This window comes from Trachurus trachurus (genome assembly GCF_905171665.1).
Source record: "Trachurus trachurus genome assembly, chromosome: 18".
NCBI classification, from domain to species: domain Eukaryota; kingdom Metazoa; phylum Chordata; class Actinopteri; order Carangiformes; family Carangidae; genus Trachurus; species Trachurus trachurus.
Window position 1 is genome coordinate 26399963 of NC_139909.1, and position 17746 is coordinate 26417708.

The 17746-nt window shown below is 40.4% G+C and overlaps 2 protein-coding genes across 3 annotated transcripts in view; both read right to left on the reverse strand.

Annotated features, from left to right (window-relative positions):
• Positions 1–1813: 1813 nt before the first annotated feature.
• On the reverse strand, positions 1814–7634 carry LOC311001975 (uncharacterized protein; the record flags this gene model as incomplete). Its single annotated transcript, XM_083993155.1, has 11 exons — positions 1814–2755; positions 3798–3880; positions 3974–3995; positions 4243–4344; positions 4696–4737; positions 4891–4929; positions 5043–5066; positions 5223–5288; positions 5786–5842; positions 7502–7545; positions 7630–7634. 11 exons carry the CDS (start codon positions 7632–7634, stop codon positions 2742–2744), a joined length of 498 nt encoding a protein of 165 aa, XP_083849281.1. The 3' UTR covers positions 1814–2741.
• A 3999-nt stretch (positions 7635–11633) lies between these two features.
• The window catches only part of LOC311001769 (protein phosphatase 3 catalytic subunit alpha), a 68412-nt gene continuing 62299 nt past the window's right edge, over positions 11634–17746 (reverse strand). For both annotated transcript variants that reach the window (XM_083992919.1, XM_083992918.1), the window contains one exon: positions 11634–13432. In XM_083992919.1, coding sequence (XP_083849045.1) covers positions 13230–13432 — 203 coding nt within the window. In that variant the 3' untranslated portion in view covers positions 11634–13229. The remainder of the gene's footprint in view (positions 13433–17746) is intronic.

Genomic DNA, 17746 nt, shown 5'->3' on the forward strand with positions numbered 1-17746 from the left:
CAGAGCTTATAATGTTTCCAATGCCTTGATATTACATTCTGCCTCCATCAACATTTTTCATGTGTAGCACCGTCTGTCTGTGGCTCCTGTCACACTGCTTGATAAACACTTGTAATTTCAGTTGGTTGACTTGGTTCACTTGTTGAATGAAACTTAACTCTTTTTCTTTTTCTGCGACCTTCAAAGACAAAAGAGAGCAGACACTGGGCCTGTAATGAGTAGCAACTCTGCATGTGACCTTCATTCCCTGTTGGTAAGGCGAGATGACCAAAATCTGCTTGTGAATTTGTTCCATGTGCCAACCCCCGTTTCCCTGAATGAAGCAAAAGATGTTGTGTTTCAAGTTACTAATCCATTGCAGTTCAGATGAACCTCCTGTTATCCCCCCTAACACGCCTGGTATGCCGGGCTGCTGTCGTTCTCTGATCAGTCAAACTGCTGCGTGTTGCACCCAGTGCCCTCCCCCATGAAATTTAACAACAGGAGCCTTTTTGCTGAGTTGCATTTCTCACACAAGATAGCTGCACGTGGAGGAGTATTCCTGCTGGCCTTGCACACAGCTGAGAGGTCTTTAAAGAGAGAAATATGGTCCCTCGAGTAAAAAAAGATGTGAATGTGTGTCTGTGAAAACGTGCCAATATCATAATATATACAAATTTTTGACCCTACATACACATGACTTTTAATGCATTTGTAACGGTAGCTGGAATGATTTTATTGTAAGATTCCTACATGTCATACAGATATGAAATGAGCAGCTGACTGAACTCCATTTCAATGCATTTATACCAGAACTCAACATATCAGCCAAAACAGGGAATGCACAATATCTACACCAAATAAACAAATACAAATTGGAAGCTTTCATTTGGTCCGAATATTGTGTTTGGATGGACATTTTTATAAAGTCATGTTTTCCTTCCAGTGCAGATTAAGAGATTTAATATATGAAAATGACCTCCATCAGTTTTCTGCAGCACACCGTAGGTTTCAGCCAGTCAAACCGCTGCCTTACAAAGGTCATGCTCCATGTCTTAACAATAAAAAGAAGCGTAGCATTTGCACTGAATTGTCACTGTCAGACTCAGATTTCATGCGAGAAGAGTAGATTTTGTTCGATACCACTGTGAAGCTGAAGGACAGAGACTGGCATGACATCCTGAATGTAATGCGACCAATGCCACAGCTGGTACGCCATTATAGTTGTGTGTGATGGGCCCTCTGCCAATCTGCTCACTGTCTCTTTGATGGACGTGCGCCCATAGTCAAAGCTGTTACCCAGTGTCAGCTTACAAAGGACACAGATAGAGCCAGTGCTAATATCACTGATTCAACATGGAGGCCGTGTTCACAAAATGGCAAAAGTCACTCACATTTATTCTCTGAAGTTGGATTCATTGCACAGAAAGGTTGAACTCTCTCTGGTTATGACCTCATTCTGCCTGAGCACTGTGTTTTGTAGATCAAACAGTTACACAGTGGGATATTTTACACTGGTTTTCTACATCTCACTCCTCGATTAACAACCTCATGAAACCTCAGTGCAATAAACACCAGCTTACCAACTGGCAGTAAGACCATGGCTGGCTCTTGGTTTTGTGTTGGCTGTTTGCTCCCTCTAGTGGTGAGTCACTGAACTGACACTGTTGGTGGTGACCTGTTCCATATTGGAATGATATTGCAATATGATAAATATGGTAAACTTTTATTTACAAACTTACAAACAAACAAAAACCCCAAACATGGGCAGATTTGGATTTGGGTTGAATTACTGCAGTCAATGAGCAACCATGTAAGAAAAGCTAATATAGACAGAACAGAGAGAGGCTGAAAAAGGAAAATGTCGTTAAGGGCTTTATCTTGTACAAGAAAGATTTGTATTTCAATAATATCAATCCAAACAAATAGATAAGTTTGATATAGAATTAGATGAATCAAAGCTGCATTTTCTTGTGATTTATTGAGGAAATTGAACAAATTCCAGCCATAAAGCATTTCCAGTGTCTTTACATACAAACATCTGTATCTACCTTAGTCATTGTGCTAAAATGTTCTATTAAATAAAATACAAGCACTATTTTTATCACTTCAAAATTGCTGATGAATGAACAGTATTATTATGAAAAGGGAAGACGGTGATTTAAAATGCTCCCAGTGGAAAAGTCTATTGGAGTATTCCTTTAAAAGAAATACTTAACTGAGATACATAAAATGTAAAAGTGAAGTGCATCCCAAAATAACCTGTTCTTATACTGTCTTTTGGTAACACTGACAGGCACATGCACGCACGCACAATCAATAATAAAACACAACAAAAACATCATAATCTACAAAATAGTTTTAAAAAGGATGATTATAAAATGTGAAATGATTTATTACATCTGATGGATCTGAGATCAGTGCATTGTAAAGAAAATGTGCTTTGTATTTTGGCAAGAATGCTATGCAGCTGTATTTGTGTCAACAGTATACCGAAAATTGAGATTATGCTAGAATTACCTAGTTATCTGCAGTTTTAAATCCTCACAGGTTGAGAATAAATTCACTTACTCTGAGATTTATGATCACAGTCCTAAAACCGCATTCAGCATACAGAATCATACATGAAAACCACTGCTCGATACAAATGTTTCACAAAATTCACTCAAAGAATCAGAAATCTAAACAGTTCCTCCACAAGACCAGGGTGTGTGTGTGACAGTTGTGAGTCATCCACTGGCTGAACTCGATGTCGCCCCTTTTTATCTCGCAGCAGCTGAAACACACAAGACAACACAGGCAACTGATGAAGCCCCAACAGAAGAAGTGATCAGATGTTACAAATGTGTCCAGCTTGGAAAACGATCGTAACAATACTCTAACTTAACCGGGAAGGGAAATAATGTTAAGCAGACAGCTGCACTGCACCGGCCTCGTACAGCGCAGGACAGGATGTCACCATGCTTAGGAAGTGGCACCACTTCTCCAGTACAAAAAAATGTCAATGTCATGCAAACCAGATTCCTGACGTTCAAACAGCTTAAATAAATATTAAACCATTAATTTACAACAGAGGAGTGATAGGATTTTTATTTCGGCATTTAATTTGAATTTATTACCTCAGTAAATGCATTTTTTGCTGGTGAGGTTTCAGACTGTTATTTTACTTACATGTGGGTAGCACGGTCGCAGACCCATAAGAATTTATAAAGCTACAAACCAAAGAAATCCAGTAGTCTGCAACAACATAAACACTTTCTTCCTTAGCAAAATTCCTACAGCATGACTCCATTTCCCTGTGAAGCTCTTAGCCAAGTCATCCAGACCTGATTGTGTTAGGGGAGGAAGGCCGCGGCGGAACATTCAGTGCCCATATGTGTTTTTTTTTCATGGGTGGGGTGAAGGGGCACAGAGTCTGTGTACAAACCACATATGACATGAGCACCTGTGGATGTACACATGCATTCACCCCACCAAAAAACACGCACACGCCTCCAGCGTCTGGCCCACACTGACATTTGCTGGTCACACAATAGCCCCTGTCCAAAATAATCTGTGTTTATGTTAGGAAGTCACTATCTTTCAAGCCCTGCTGCTTGTTTGAGGGCGGGGGCACAAAATCACAGGAAACACCTTCTGTTGCCCAGCAAAAGCCCCCAAAGCTCTTACAGTACAATGCAATATTAAAAGGCTGCGACTTCCCAGGAATCACTGCTTAACTGTGTCTGGAGAAACAGCTTTACCAAGCGCTGCAAGAATGCACAAGCAGAAGGAACCTGGAAGGAACGCTTGCAGGAAATAGATGGAAGGCCGCTCACCATTTTCCTCTGCGCCTGATGACTTCACACCGAGGAGCATGACACCATCTTTGGTGCTTTCAGGTCTGCTCTGGAAAGATGCACTGTGAAGAGACAGGGAGACAGAGGGACGAGTGCTTTGCTTGTTCACAACTTTACAGTAAAGTACAACATGAAACAACAAAGTTCAAACTTACTTCTCAGTTCCAGCGTCAATCTCTGTAGAATAAAGACAAGACAAAGCATTAGTAAACACAAACTACCCATTTATTCATCAAATGTGTTTATTTTCTTTAAAGCGATTATGCCCTGGGTGTATCCAGTGCAGTAAATTGACAGTAAGATAGATAGATAGATAGATAGATAGATAGATAGATAGATAGATAGATAGATAGATAGATAGATAGATAGATAGATAGATAGATAGATAGATAGATAGATAGATAGATAGATAGATTGCATGTACCTGTGCAATCGTTGACCCTCTTGCTTTTGAATTTGAGGTAGGTGGCAACAGCAGCAGCTGCAAGCACCGTGACAGGCAGCAGAATCCACAACAGCTTATTTCCTGAGGGTAAAACAGAGGGAGTGTCTCATCAACATCTGTCCATTTAGAGTTTATCTAGCAAAAGCAGTTAAAAAATAGCAATATAAAATATACATAGTGTTCAGAGTGAATTATCATATGCTGGTGGGCTAACATGCTAAAGAAAATGTATCATCTGTCTCCCGTGCACAGAGCTGCTAGCTTGTTGTAGCCTCACTGGTCTTGTTAAACTTTAAGAGGCTGGTGTTGGTTCCACACTTCAACATGTGGGTTGGAGGAGTTGGGGATCAAACAATGACCTTATGATTCTGACTTGCTGTGACCTGGACATGTCAAGTGACAGGTCCAGCAGAGCGCAGTTCAACACATTACCTGGTTTGGGTTCTGCTGGCTTGTCACCCCCAGTCTGAGAACCTTTAAAAACAATGTGTTTCTGATTAGTTTCCTGTCCTATAACACCCAACAGGATGACTGAAATGATTTATGATTGAACTAGATTCATTCATCAGATATGGCTTTATATGCAGAAAAATCATCATGTAGCTATGGCAGTTCAGTGTAACTCACCAGCATCATTCTCCTGCCCTGAAGAACTTTGCTTGTTACCTGAAAAATATATCACAGATTTATCAAAACAAAATGTATTATGGATATATGTTAGTAATGCTTGGACATAAACAGAACAAACATAATGTATAAAATGATGTGCTGTAGCATACCTGTGCTAGAAGAAGCATCGCCTGCTGAAAAACAGATCAGTATGATTTAATGAAAGCACTGATAAAATACTGATGATATTTGCCCCCTTACTATTAAACACACTCTCTGAAAAGACTGATTTTCAAACAGTGTCATCATCACCAGTAAAATATTTTCAAAAAAAGTAAAAGCAAGTCTACTTGGGTTGGCTTTGACAGTCTCAGGGATCGTGGAAGAAGTAGTGTTCACAGAAGTAGTGTTCACTGCTGGAAAAAGAGAGAAAAGAATAAGACATCAAAGAGTTTGATATCATGAGTTAAACCAAGTCAAGCAAGCTATCCCACCTGTTTCCATTCTCTGTGTTAAGATAAGATAAGATAAGATAAGATAAGATATAACAGGTTGATCCCTTTCATTTGACACTCAGAAAGCATGTTTCCTAAAAGGTGAAAATACTGCATTTATACAGTAGATGTACCTGTTGAGTTATTTAATGGCCGGTTCCCTAGATCAATTGATTCATCTGTTCCAAACAGAAAGGTATCAGGTAGGCTATATCAGAGAAAGACAGGCTTCAGGTGTTTCAGAACAAGCAAGTCTCAAGTCTTATAATTACTTTGATACAAGACTCAATTTGAGTGGTTTGGTGTAAATGTAAATTAAAGTCTCATGTTCTTAGAATAAACGTTCAAGTTGTGTCCTCAACTAGCTCTTAAGTATTGACCTTCTCTTCTTACTCTAATAAATCGAAAGAAAGGCTAACCTTTGTTTGTCTGGTTGACCGGAGGAGGAGCAGTGTGTACTGTGGGAGTTTGAGTTGCTGAAAAACAAGAAGAAATGAAAGAGTTTGGAATCATTAGTCAGTTCAAGTCTATTTCCCCGTACTTCCAGTCTTACATTAAAGCAGAAGTGAGTGATCCGGTCGTTTTCGCTAATGCTGCGTTCCAGGCCGGCTTTTGAAATCGGAAATTACAGCTTCAAGTCACAACTTACGACTTTGTAGCGTTCCAGGCAACCCACTCGTGTTTTTCCGACCTGTTTTACCGGTGAAAGTCACTATAAACGGCCACTCGTAACTTCCGACCGGTGAACTCGTACCAGATCGAACTGGTACGACTTCACGGTCGGAAAAATACGAGTTTCCTTGAACGCACCATAACAGTCCTCGTCCCTACGTCACCACATTCACGGCGTCCCTTGGCTGCACACACAGCCCTGCATGCCGTTCTCTCTCCTCATTGGATAAAAACTGTAGGATACGATAAATGTTTTCTCCTCGGCTCAGAGCAGAGCAGAGGGACTGACAGACCCGTGTTTCGGTCCAAACACTCTATATAAGTGATTGCTGTCGGAAGATATAACTATTTAAGACTTATATTAACACAAATATATCACTCACTTCTGCTTTAAGTACACATTGTGAAGCTAAAAAGAGATTTTAAAGTGTTAATCATGATGAGAGGTTTATGTCACATATATCAGAGCACTCTTGATTCTTGATATCTCAGCCAGGCTTCAGGTTTTTCAGAAAAAGTTTTATCTATTGTTCTTTGAGGAAAGTTCTGATTAATCAAGAACTATCAGTGAGGTATCGATCCTCTCTTCTTACTATATCAGGAAATATGGAGATAAAGGAGTCCCGTAAAAAAAAGTATAAACTGGTGAATAAAAAACATTTGAATGTAATGACAAATAACCAAATATTAAAGAATACTTATGACCTGTGAAACAGGTGATGGAAAGGTGTGCAACTGTCAACAGGCTGCAGTGTGCAGTGATACAAAGGGAGAGAAAAAAGCGCCAAGCGATTGTAAGGTCCGACTTTTTTGTGGACAGCAGTTTTGTGGTGGAAATGTAATGCTCTTTTCAACGCATATTGTTTTGAGAATTTTTGTGACCTCAGCCAACTAGCTGGAACTACCTTCATCAACACCAAAACCAGGCTGAACTCACAGGAAGCATTAGGGGGAAAGTCACTGTTGATGCACGACACGGCTAATGTCATACAACTTAATGCCAAAAATCCGAACTATTCATGTAGTTTATTCACCTTCATCCTTTCACTTTTGCAAATTATTCTTTGTTATTTTCTTTTAGATCTCCTCATTCATTCGGAGTGCTGATAGACATTTTCTACAAGCTCTTCTCATGAATAGCCCATTAATCAGCTGGTGAAGACAGAGAGCTTCAGCAGACATAGAAAATAATATATCTGTGTAAAACATTTCCGCTGACAGATTCTATTTTTTCTTCAAAGTTGTATGTTTGCATCATTTTTTTTTTTTTTGGCACAGCCTTAAAGGCCAGTGGCTGAGACAAAGGAATGCCCTCATTCCAAGTGTCAGACTGGGGAAAAGTCGTCAAGTCAGTGATGGAGGTGGTGGAGGAGTGTTGAGGTGGATATCCTCTGCTTGAAACACTGCAGCAGTGTGAAGCTGCATCCTGTCCTGTCCCAGACACACTATTGTTGTCCTCTGACCTGTGAAGCCAAGCTTCCTGTCTTCACTGTTGTCAGCTGCAATCCTATTCAAGATATTTCACACCAGAGCAGTCACTGGCTGAGGTCTACATTTGAGCTGTTTCACAAGTAAATTCTTGAATGCTTACGTCATGTGAAACAGGTCTGAGCCTGGACTCTTGTATTTTAGAGCAGATCTCAAGCCACTGAAGTTAAGTGAACAAGTTGAGTCCAGAACCAATGTAAGCCCCAAGTCCTTCATATCATTCAAGATGAGCCCAGGTCAGAACCAAGCTGAGTCTTAGATCCTGAAATTAATTTGAGTCAAGTCTCAAGTTGAGTCAACTCAGGTTTTAATACATTTTTTTTAAAAGTCAAACCTCAGTTATTTTGGTCCATGTGTTAAGTTGAGTAAAACTTTGTTGTATCTGGATTTCATTGGTAGAATCCAATAACATAGTAAGTGGTTTGAACACGCAAGGATTCTTTGTATTATCTGTAGGCCATATTTACAGTGATTAGCACTGTAGCTTTATTGTTCTGTCTATGCTATGGAACAGTGTAAGGATCATATAGTTTGAAGCCTTAAGGGAATAGGTGTCTTTGCCCATTAGCTTTATGAATGATATAGCCTAGGTGTTAGTGTGTGTAGTGTAATGGGTGGGGCTAGGAGGGGCTTGTTTTCATTGATTAGCATCAGAGCTCTATACAAATTGACATTGTGCTTTATTTTTGTTAAAACAGCTCAACTGTATGGAGCGAAGCTGAGACCTGTAGAACGTCTTCAGAATAGACATGTTTTCATAAGCAAGAAACATCAGTGGTATTGATCCTCTCATCTGACTCTGTGTTAGAGAGCAAATGTTTCCTGTGATGTGAAATATTTCTGTAGTGCACATACCTGCAGATGTAATATTTGATGAAGCTGCTCCACCTTGTGTTGGAGCTGATAGAGTTGCTAGACTAGTTGGTGGAACTGTTCCCGATGGAGCTGTTAGAGTTGTTCCATCTTGTGTAGCTGGTGAAGCTGTTCCATTATTTGATGAAACTGGTGGAGTTGCTCCACTTGGTGAAACTGCCGGAGGTTGTGGAGTTGTAGTTGGTAGAACTGATTCATCCTTAGTATCTGCCGAAACTAAACAAAAACACAACATTTATGCACACTGAAGCTGTAAATATTTTCATATTCATTCACACAGTGTTGTTAGATTTTTTTTTATGAATACTTATCAAGTGCTAAGAGTTAGTGGACTAATTTTAGTCCCTGTGTGAGCAGTAGCCAGGGTGAGGGTGTTTCCTCCAGATGTTTACAGCTAAACGCTGGAAGTAGATTTGTTGCCAGTTGGGACGTTTCAGTCTCAGGACAATACTCTGTTGTCTCTGTGAGAGAGGGGGCAGCTTGGTTCCCACTGGCTATCTGCTGTTAGATCACCTATCTGTCCAGTGCAGAACAGTTAAAAGTTCTTTTGGTTCCGCACAAGAAAAAACAAACAAATCAAGAGCCACCCTCTTCTTCCCTGTTTTCAACAGAGAGCCTCATTTGTCACTTTGGTGATTTTTCATTCCTGCGTGTGAGATTTGTTCTTTATGTCTATGTTTATTAAAGAAATGTGATTTTTTTTCTTTCCTTCAAATGAATATAGCAGAATAATACACTACTTGCAGTCAAACTTCTTCTAACTTGTTAATATAATAAAAGAGGAGGACAATTGATGGCATGAACACACAGGGCTTATCTCAGCCTGGATGAACGGAAACACAATCTCAGAGTGGATGTCTCTGAGGTCATGTTCAAAGTGAGAGTGTCTTTTGAACAACACTGTGATCTTATCTTTGCACATACCAAAACAAATTTAAATTGCATGAGAAGAAAAACATAAATATGGCATCTGAACAATTACTGTTGCACAACACACACAGAATATTTTTTTTTTGCATTTACTGATAATGCCACCAGTCAACTTGACAAAATACACTATGTGTGGAAATGTTTGGACCTTATACAAGTATCAGATTCAGTTCTCTTTTATTCAGCAGTGATTGAGGCCATTAAACCAGTCATCCTCATACTGATGATGCTCAGAAAGAAGGCTGAAATAAATAAAAGGGATGAAAACCTCTGAGGGCCCTCAACCAAAAGTAATAGAATGGGTTCACCTACCTAGTGTGAAGGCGAGCAGGAGCAGGAGAAGAACTCTGTTGGTCTTCATGATGATTCTGTGGCTGTGAACCCGTCTGACTTCACCCTCAGACTTTGACTGTGTGGCGAATGGAAAAGGTGTCCGGGCTCCGCTGCTGATGCTTATTTTGGCACTTCCTTTAGATAAAGAAGGGGAGGAAATACACTGGCTTCCTTTCCTGACGTGAAGTGGGTGGGTTAGGGCTGGTTGGAGCCTAGCACAAGGCAGCCAGTGGGTGCAAGCCTGAGTCCATTTAAGAGTGATTACAGTTTTGAATAATGTGTTTGAATGCATCGTAAAGGGAGTGGACCCTTTACTTATTTTTTCCTGCTCTGACAGTTGACCAGTTGGGAGGAGGCTGGAACTCAGTGGAGACGGTGCAACAACAGCTCACATGATCACTCAGATAGAGGATGTCCATCAACAACAGGTTATTGAATTGACATGAAAACATAAAAACATGTGACGTGTGACAGGAAAATGACAGTAGCTCTGAATCAGAAGACTCATCCAATGAAAAACATGAACCACTTACTTGCACCACACACAAACACACACACACACACACTGCCATGCATTTCATATTCGTACCATCACATGCATCTATCATCAACATAACAAAAACAAAGGAAGAGAAAATTACTTATTAAGTAATGATCGGAACAGATGACAAGGAGCCAAATCTTGACAGCCCCTGGGAGCTGCTCAAATACCAGCCATGACGTCTCACTATTCTTCATTGTTTACGGAGCAGTTCCTCCAGAGATGACCTTAGGCAGATCACACTGCTGCTCAAGCTGCTTACTACTGGATGAGCCTCAGTCTCATTTCCACTCATGAGTCAAGTGGACAGTCTGACTCTTGAGTCTATCAAAACAAACATGTTTTTATATGAGAGGTTCAAGTTGAGGTGTAGATAATGACCACTGGCTGCTCACTGCTGGTTTGTCCCTGACATTGCACTCACTTGCTCTTTGGTTTATCTCACAAAATCTAGCTCTTGTTTTTTTTTGTTGGTTTAAAAAAAAAGAGAGAAAGAAAACAGGATGTCAGAGTTAAATTCCTTTCATTTTAGCACTGTGCTTTCAGTTGAAGAGGGCCAAAGAAAGACACGCAAGAAAACAGGGACAAGAAAGTGTAGGCTGCTTTAAAGTGGCTTTATGTTCAAATAATTTGAGCACAAGCAGATTAGATCTCTTAAAACCAGAAACAAGTGGGTGTTAATAGGTGACATCTAATAACCTTCTTATGACTTTCTGGTAGCTTGAGTTGAAATAAGACACAACGCAATTCAAAACACAATGAAATACAAAGTTCCACATTTTTGCCTTTGAGTCAAGAGGAAGCCTGCAGTTCCTTGGCTCTAATGTGCGCAGGTAAACTGGAGCAATCTTGGCTTTGTCCTCCAAGCTTAATCAAAGAAGTCACGCAGGTTTATGAGGAGGAAACACCTTTTGTTGTGAAACTGCCAAGGAGCAATTTCCCATCTACTTACTGGGCAGTCAACACCAAGTCCTGGTTTGTGTGTAGCAGAGCTGATTATTCTCTAGACAGTGTCAATGTTAAGATGTTTTTTTTAGATTCATAGAGAGTATGTATTAGTGTTCAAAAAATCCCTTTTTCAGTGCATCCTCTCCACTCTTGGACTGCAAGGTGTGAGTAACACATTGGGACTCTATTGTCTCTATTCTTAGTGTCTTTTTGTTTCCTTGCAGGTATGAATTATGGGTAACAGTTTCCTGAAATGTCGTTGGAAAACACAGGCCATCACGTAGCTCAACAATACAGCCTCACCGTCTTGTGCAGAAAACACCCAAGGGAGTGTGTGTAGTATGTATTTGATTTTATTGTACATGGTTGCATATTCACTGGCCGCCGGACAATTGCAGGAGAGCCCGAGTCTCACACACACACGCGCACACACACACACGCACACGCGCACACACATACAGGAGAAACAGGTACATTTCAAGTTGAAATTCATGCACATTTTTATTGAACAGTTATATAAAATACTTTTCATAGTTGCAAGTGCATGCCTCATCTGCCAACAGTTTTGAAGTTAAATTACAAAAGCAAGGCTTCATGTCGTGTAGTGAATTACTTGGGCACTTAAGCAGTTCTTAAAAAAGATCGAAGTATTTTTTTTTTGTTTCATCTTAAAGTATTGAGCAGTATCAAACCTGTAACTGATATACAAAGCAGAGTTCCAAATAATAATAGTAATCATAATCAAATTACACTTTCTGTGGCACATTTACAAAACAGAACAAAACTGATTTACCTGTTATATGACACAAACAGCTAATCATGCATTTTTGAGTTCCACATGTAACCACACACCTCACAAGAATTGTCAAACATGCTTAATTGGACTGTGTGCACTTACAAGCGCAGGTTAAAAATATGATTTCTCATCCATTTTAGATAATTAAATGCTTCAATTACAAAAAGAAGTTGAAGGCATAGAGCATCATGGTGTTAATTGAAAGTATGCAGGTATACGTTTCCAGTATATGTTCACTAAAGCGCAATATATTTCAAAACAGGCCTCCACAGCCAAGGTATTCAGATTTTCTAGTTCCTTTGTTTGATTTTTATAAAACATGCATAGGCAGACACTTTAAGTTTATTGTATTCTTTTTTTTCCTTTTTTTTTTTACACAATATAGGTTCTCTATTTTTACTTTGTTCGCAATACTTAAAAAGAGAAAAAATTAACACTCAGTTCCAGCAAGCCACAATAAATCTGCCCCCCCCCCCCTTCCAAAAGAGACAAAAAATAAACATATTTGCAAATGATAGATAGGTAAATGTAAATTCCAGTTATGAAACTCAAGAAAATAGGTATTCATTACCGAGTTATTTAGCCATTATACAGAAAAATCAGGTCAAAGCACACACCAAAAGAACCTGAGGTAAGCATAATATGTACAAAACCATAAAACGTTCCATTATTTGGCATTTCGACAACATTGCAACATTCTTTTTAAGACTGCCTAATTAATTTCAGAGCTATTTTATAAGAGTAGCAAAAAAAAGTTATCAATAAATAGTCCTTATTTAGTTTGTACACCCTTATATGTTAAAAACATTATCTCATGTTCTGTCCTTTTTAGTGCTGTATTTTTGTAAACGTACAATAGTTAGTAAGAAGTTAGACGACTTTCCATTTCGGTGTAAATGAGCAAGGGTCTTTCAAGAAAAAAAAGAAAATAAATCACCTTTAGGATCTATCTATCCCTCTCTCTCTCTCTGTCACTCTGTCTCTCTGACATACTGTGGTGTGGTGTAGCAGCAAGCGCAGTAAAGGCCTGACTGCTCAGAAATGTGAACCGACAATAACTTAGCAGATTTGACTATGAACTAATATTTAGAAGGCATATCCAAAGACTAGCAAGTGAGATGTCCCCCCAGTGTGAGCCATACATGCCTCCCACCCTTCACACTCCAACACTCCCCCTCCTTTCAACTCCTTCACCCTTTGCCCCTGTTCTGCGGTGGCGGGCCGAGATGAGGCAGGGGGCGGGGCGGCCCCGTCGGCCAAGGTGACGCCTGCTGCTGCCGCTTCACTGGATGTTGCTGCCGCTGCTGGTGCTTCCCTTGGCGTCCGTGCCGTTGGTCTCCGAGGACAGGGCCTTGTTGAGGGAGTTGAGGCTGGCGTCGGAGGGCAAGGCGTCTCGCCGCGGCGGCATCCTCTCGTTGATGCGGTCCAGACCCTTGGCCTCCTCGAAGCTAGTGATCTTGTGCTGAGGCGAGAAGCCCTTGATGGCTGTTGAGATGCAAGAGAAGGGGGATAAAGGAGGAGAGATGAGGGGGGGGCAGATTAGACGGTTCTAAGAATGGGGTCACACTTGCTCCCAGTCACGCACACATCACCAGATTATCTTTGGTTTGATCTCAGGTCATGGTTTTGCAACAGAAACTTACTTTACTGAGAAAATGACAACATAGAGACTGCACCTGAGGAGCCGTTTCAACTGCAGGTCATCCATGAAAAATGAGTAAGTGTAGGACTGTTAATACTAATGAGAGGTGCATGATGCTGATCCCTACACACCTTGACTTCAACAAATCGTTTGACACTTTGTGAACTACACTTATTTCCTTCCTTGGATAGTTTGATGAGATGATCTGTTCCACTCTGCTCTCAGGTCAATACAAGGCCACAGGCAGCAGCTGCTTAGCTTGGTGTAGCATCACTATTGTAAAGATGGAGACACAGCAGCCTGGCTACTGGATGTCTGAGGGTAATATAGAAAACCTGTCAACAGGATTTTTTCTGATTGGCTGACTGTCCTGTTGCTCCTAGAGCTCCAGAGTACACTGGTTTTTAGTTCTTAAAAGCTCAACTGAGTCGATTATGTTTGTCATTGTGTATTCTATCACGTGAAAGTTCATCTCATTCATCAATCACATTAAATAAACATGTTTACGTTACGTCACGTTGCCTTACACTGTGTCGGCTCTGCTCAGTGGACCAGAGTAGACTGTTTAACTGCTACATCACTTGTTACGGTGTTTGAGTTCCATTTTACAGTGGATGCAACTACAAATGGTCCCACACCTTTGACATGTTCTGTCGTTTCTTGGCTTTGCTCCATCTCACCTATGTCGGTGTGCGTCAGTAATTAAGATCCATGCAGAACATGTTGACCATATTCCATAATACAAGAGAAAAGATGCTTTGGTTCAAGGAAAATTGCCTCAATCATTTTTTGTGATCAAATTACTCAAGTCATCTTTCAGCCCGACTCAACTATATCTTCTTATCCATCTCCACTTCAAATAACCTGGGACTTTTAAATGAGTGGTTACTTGTTAACAGGACGTAATAACAAGGATTTCTACTATTTGGTGGATGTAAACTAAGCAGTCGCTGACTTTGGATTTCCATTGAACAGATATTTATTAGAGTGGTACTGATCTTTCCACTGTTTGCAAGGAAGTGAATAAGTTGACTTTCTAAAATATCAAACTATTTCTTTTGACTGTGTGTATGATGTGACATGAAGCTGTGCTACTCCAGGCTGAACTCTTCAGCGGTTTATACAAAGTGTTTGAATGTGTTGTGTTTTAATCAACAGCAGCATGTACAGTAGTACAACATATTTACATAGTAAACATATTGAGTGTTTGGTGGTTTATCAACAGATGAACAATCAATATAAAGGATGTAACTCATTTTTATGAAATGACAACACATCAACACCATTTATTGGGATTTCAAAATAATGTAACTGGACAGACATAAGGATCAAATAATCCTTCTAGATCTAAAGAGGGAACTCCTGGCATCAGGGTCAACAGGTTTTCACTGTGCCATCAATCCAGCTGTGATAACTATGTGTCAGAAGACGTCTGGAATACAGGGCCGTCTCATGGCCGTCTTGTACTGTTACTTTGTAGCTCTTGAACAGTGCATGTCCTCTACGGCTGATGTTAAAGAATATCTTTACTGAGGCACATCCCAGAACACCTGAGGACCCCAAACATCCATATCACCCCATCACGTCACAGTTTATAATGACAAGAGGGGGAAGAAGGAGAATGATCAAAGAGACATAAAAAAAGAACAAGGGGAGAAAATAAAAACACTAGAGTGGAGCCCACTAAGACATTCACTTCCACAAAATAGAACCACGTTGAGACTGAGCTCACGTACAAAGACACTACAGAGGTACTTGGGGTGCTAACGACTTGTTTAGTCTGCTTGGAGCATGCAGCAATTAAGGGTTGACTGGAAAGTTATGAGGGGTGGAGGTGACAATGTGCTTCAGACTGGAGTTAAAGGACAACAGGATCGAATTACACTGAAGTGCACAGTGGGATTAGAGGGAGGGGGTGGTTGATGCTTTAAAATACCACTGAAATGAATAAAATCAGGCTGATTTGCTTTAACAGCGTCTCATTTATCGACTTGTGACTGTTTTATTCAATTCAATGGGCTACTTTTCTTTTTCATATTTAAGTATGAAATCAATCTAACATTCAGCTTGATCAAGTTTCATTTCAGCCAATTCTTTACTTGTAACTTCCACCTTTCATAAAGGCTGGGGGTCTGGATGGTAATAAAAAACTATGATTGGAAAGAAGATGACCCTTTACTAGAAATGGTGGAGGGGGCATCGTTTTAGGGGGACAAATTGGGGGAACGTGGAGAGGGGCATGATGGGTAGCGTAGTTGTGTTGCTGCATAGCACAGGTCAGACACAGGTTATTAGCAGCTCACAGGAAAGAACACGACACAGCAGGGCCACAGAGGATCCACATGGAGAGAGAAGCAGAGAAGTGTCTCGACACTACAATGGACTGTCCTCTATGGGGCTAAAGAGGAAGTACTGGACAATTTTTATGTAAATAGCAGCTAGCAAACTACTATTTAGCTGGCAGTTGAGGTTGTTCTTGCGCCAAAGGCGAAGTGAATGAAAAAAAGATTTTGGACTTCAATTTGGATTTCCCAGCCTCCTGTGGAGCGTTGGTCTCTACCAATTCAGATCCAGCTCTAAGCAAAACTCTATACTTGTTGTGTTCAGAGAACTGCAACAACAATACACAACTGCTTCAGTTGTTTCAAAGGGGAAATACCATTAGAAGCTTTCATAGCAAGACTTCAGAGGATTGTGTGAGGGTAGAGCAGGAGGTACACTATCTTGGAAGGTACAGCAGATTAAGCACAGCAGAATTATTACGTTGAGTGATTTAAGTGCAGGACTTTGTTTGTGTAAGGGACTCCCTTCCTGCATGGAGAACTCCATGCAGCTTTTGATAAGCAAGTGTAAGCTACTGTAATGTATAATACTATATTTGTGATCCTATTAAGATATTCTACACAAATCAGCTCATTCCTTCAGTGTCTAAACTGTAAAACGTTATGTCTAGATCAACCACTCACTGTCTGAATTCTAGAAACAGGCATAAAAAACCTGATGAATATACTGTATATCAGTGATCTATTTCTAAATGACCTCAGACATATTTTTGTATTTCTGTAACAATTATTTCTTACTTATGGCCTCAGCTAATGATATATACAATGATACAAACACTACAGAGACTAAATCTATTGGATACAGTACAGTGGGCCAACCCACATGTGTGTGAATGTGCATCTCTATACAAAACCTGCGTAATCAGTAAAGTTTACAGTGATGAACTCAAAGACAACACAGCATGTTGTCTTTACCGGTGAGGTAAGGTGTGCAGCGTTTCAAGGAAATGCTACAAACACATTCATGGCAACTATCATGTTTTTGGTTTTGTTAGCAAAGAAAAACTCATAGTGTAGCGTTTGCTTTGCACTCACTCAAAATCACAGTGTGCTCTGTGATTATGAAGTCTGTGCTATGAAATCCATTCCCCTTTAAAACATGTGTGACCACAGGATTTCCTAATTACTTACTTCCTTTTCTCAGTTAATACTATGCCACATTTTGTTAGCCCAAACACCCAACACACTCTATTCAAGCACCAGCGAGATGGATGAAAACCCAGCGGAGCCCCCTGTCTATTGCCATGAAAAGCAACAGAAGAGGGCAGCCAGACCCATTTACCTTCGTCAGCCTCAATAGCTTCAATAGTAGCTGAAGAGAAGAAGAGGGGGGTTGCAAAACGAATGAGAGAAGTGAGCAGGAGTTCATTTTTTTCCCAGGAACAAGTCAATGAGCAGCAAAGACAGCCAATGCCGACAACAAAGGTTAATGTCATCTCCACATTTTATGACAAAGGACACATGGGTGTTAGCAAAGAGGAAGGAGGAGGAGAGGGATGAGCCTTAGCTTTTTGATGAGTTCCAGGTCTGTAAAAGGAAGGCGACACATGTTTGTGGCAGCGAATGACCTCATGGTGAGGACTGCATCGTTCAGATACTCAGAGGTTTGACAAGTTCTGACAAATGACTCGATGTAGTGACAGAAAAAAAATGAATACGGCAGGGACGAACACTGATAGCAAACACAACACCATAAAGCCGGGGATATATTAGTACTTCACTTTTGAGAGCATAGATGGAGTTTAAAGTAGGACAAATGGAAAACAGGGATAAGATCTAAGTGCACGCGTGATTGTTGGATTTATGGCAGTGGCT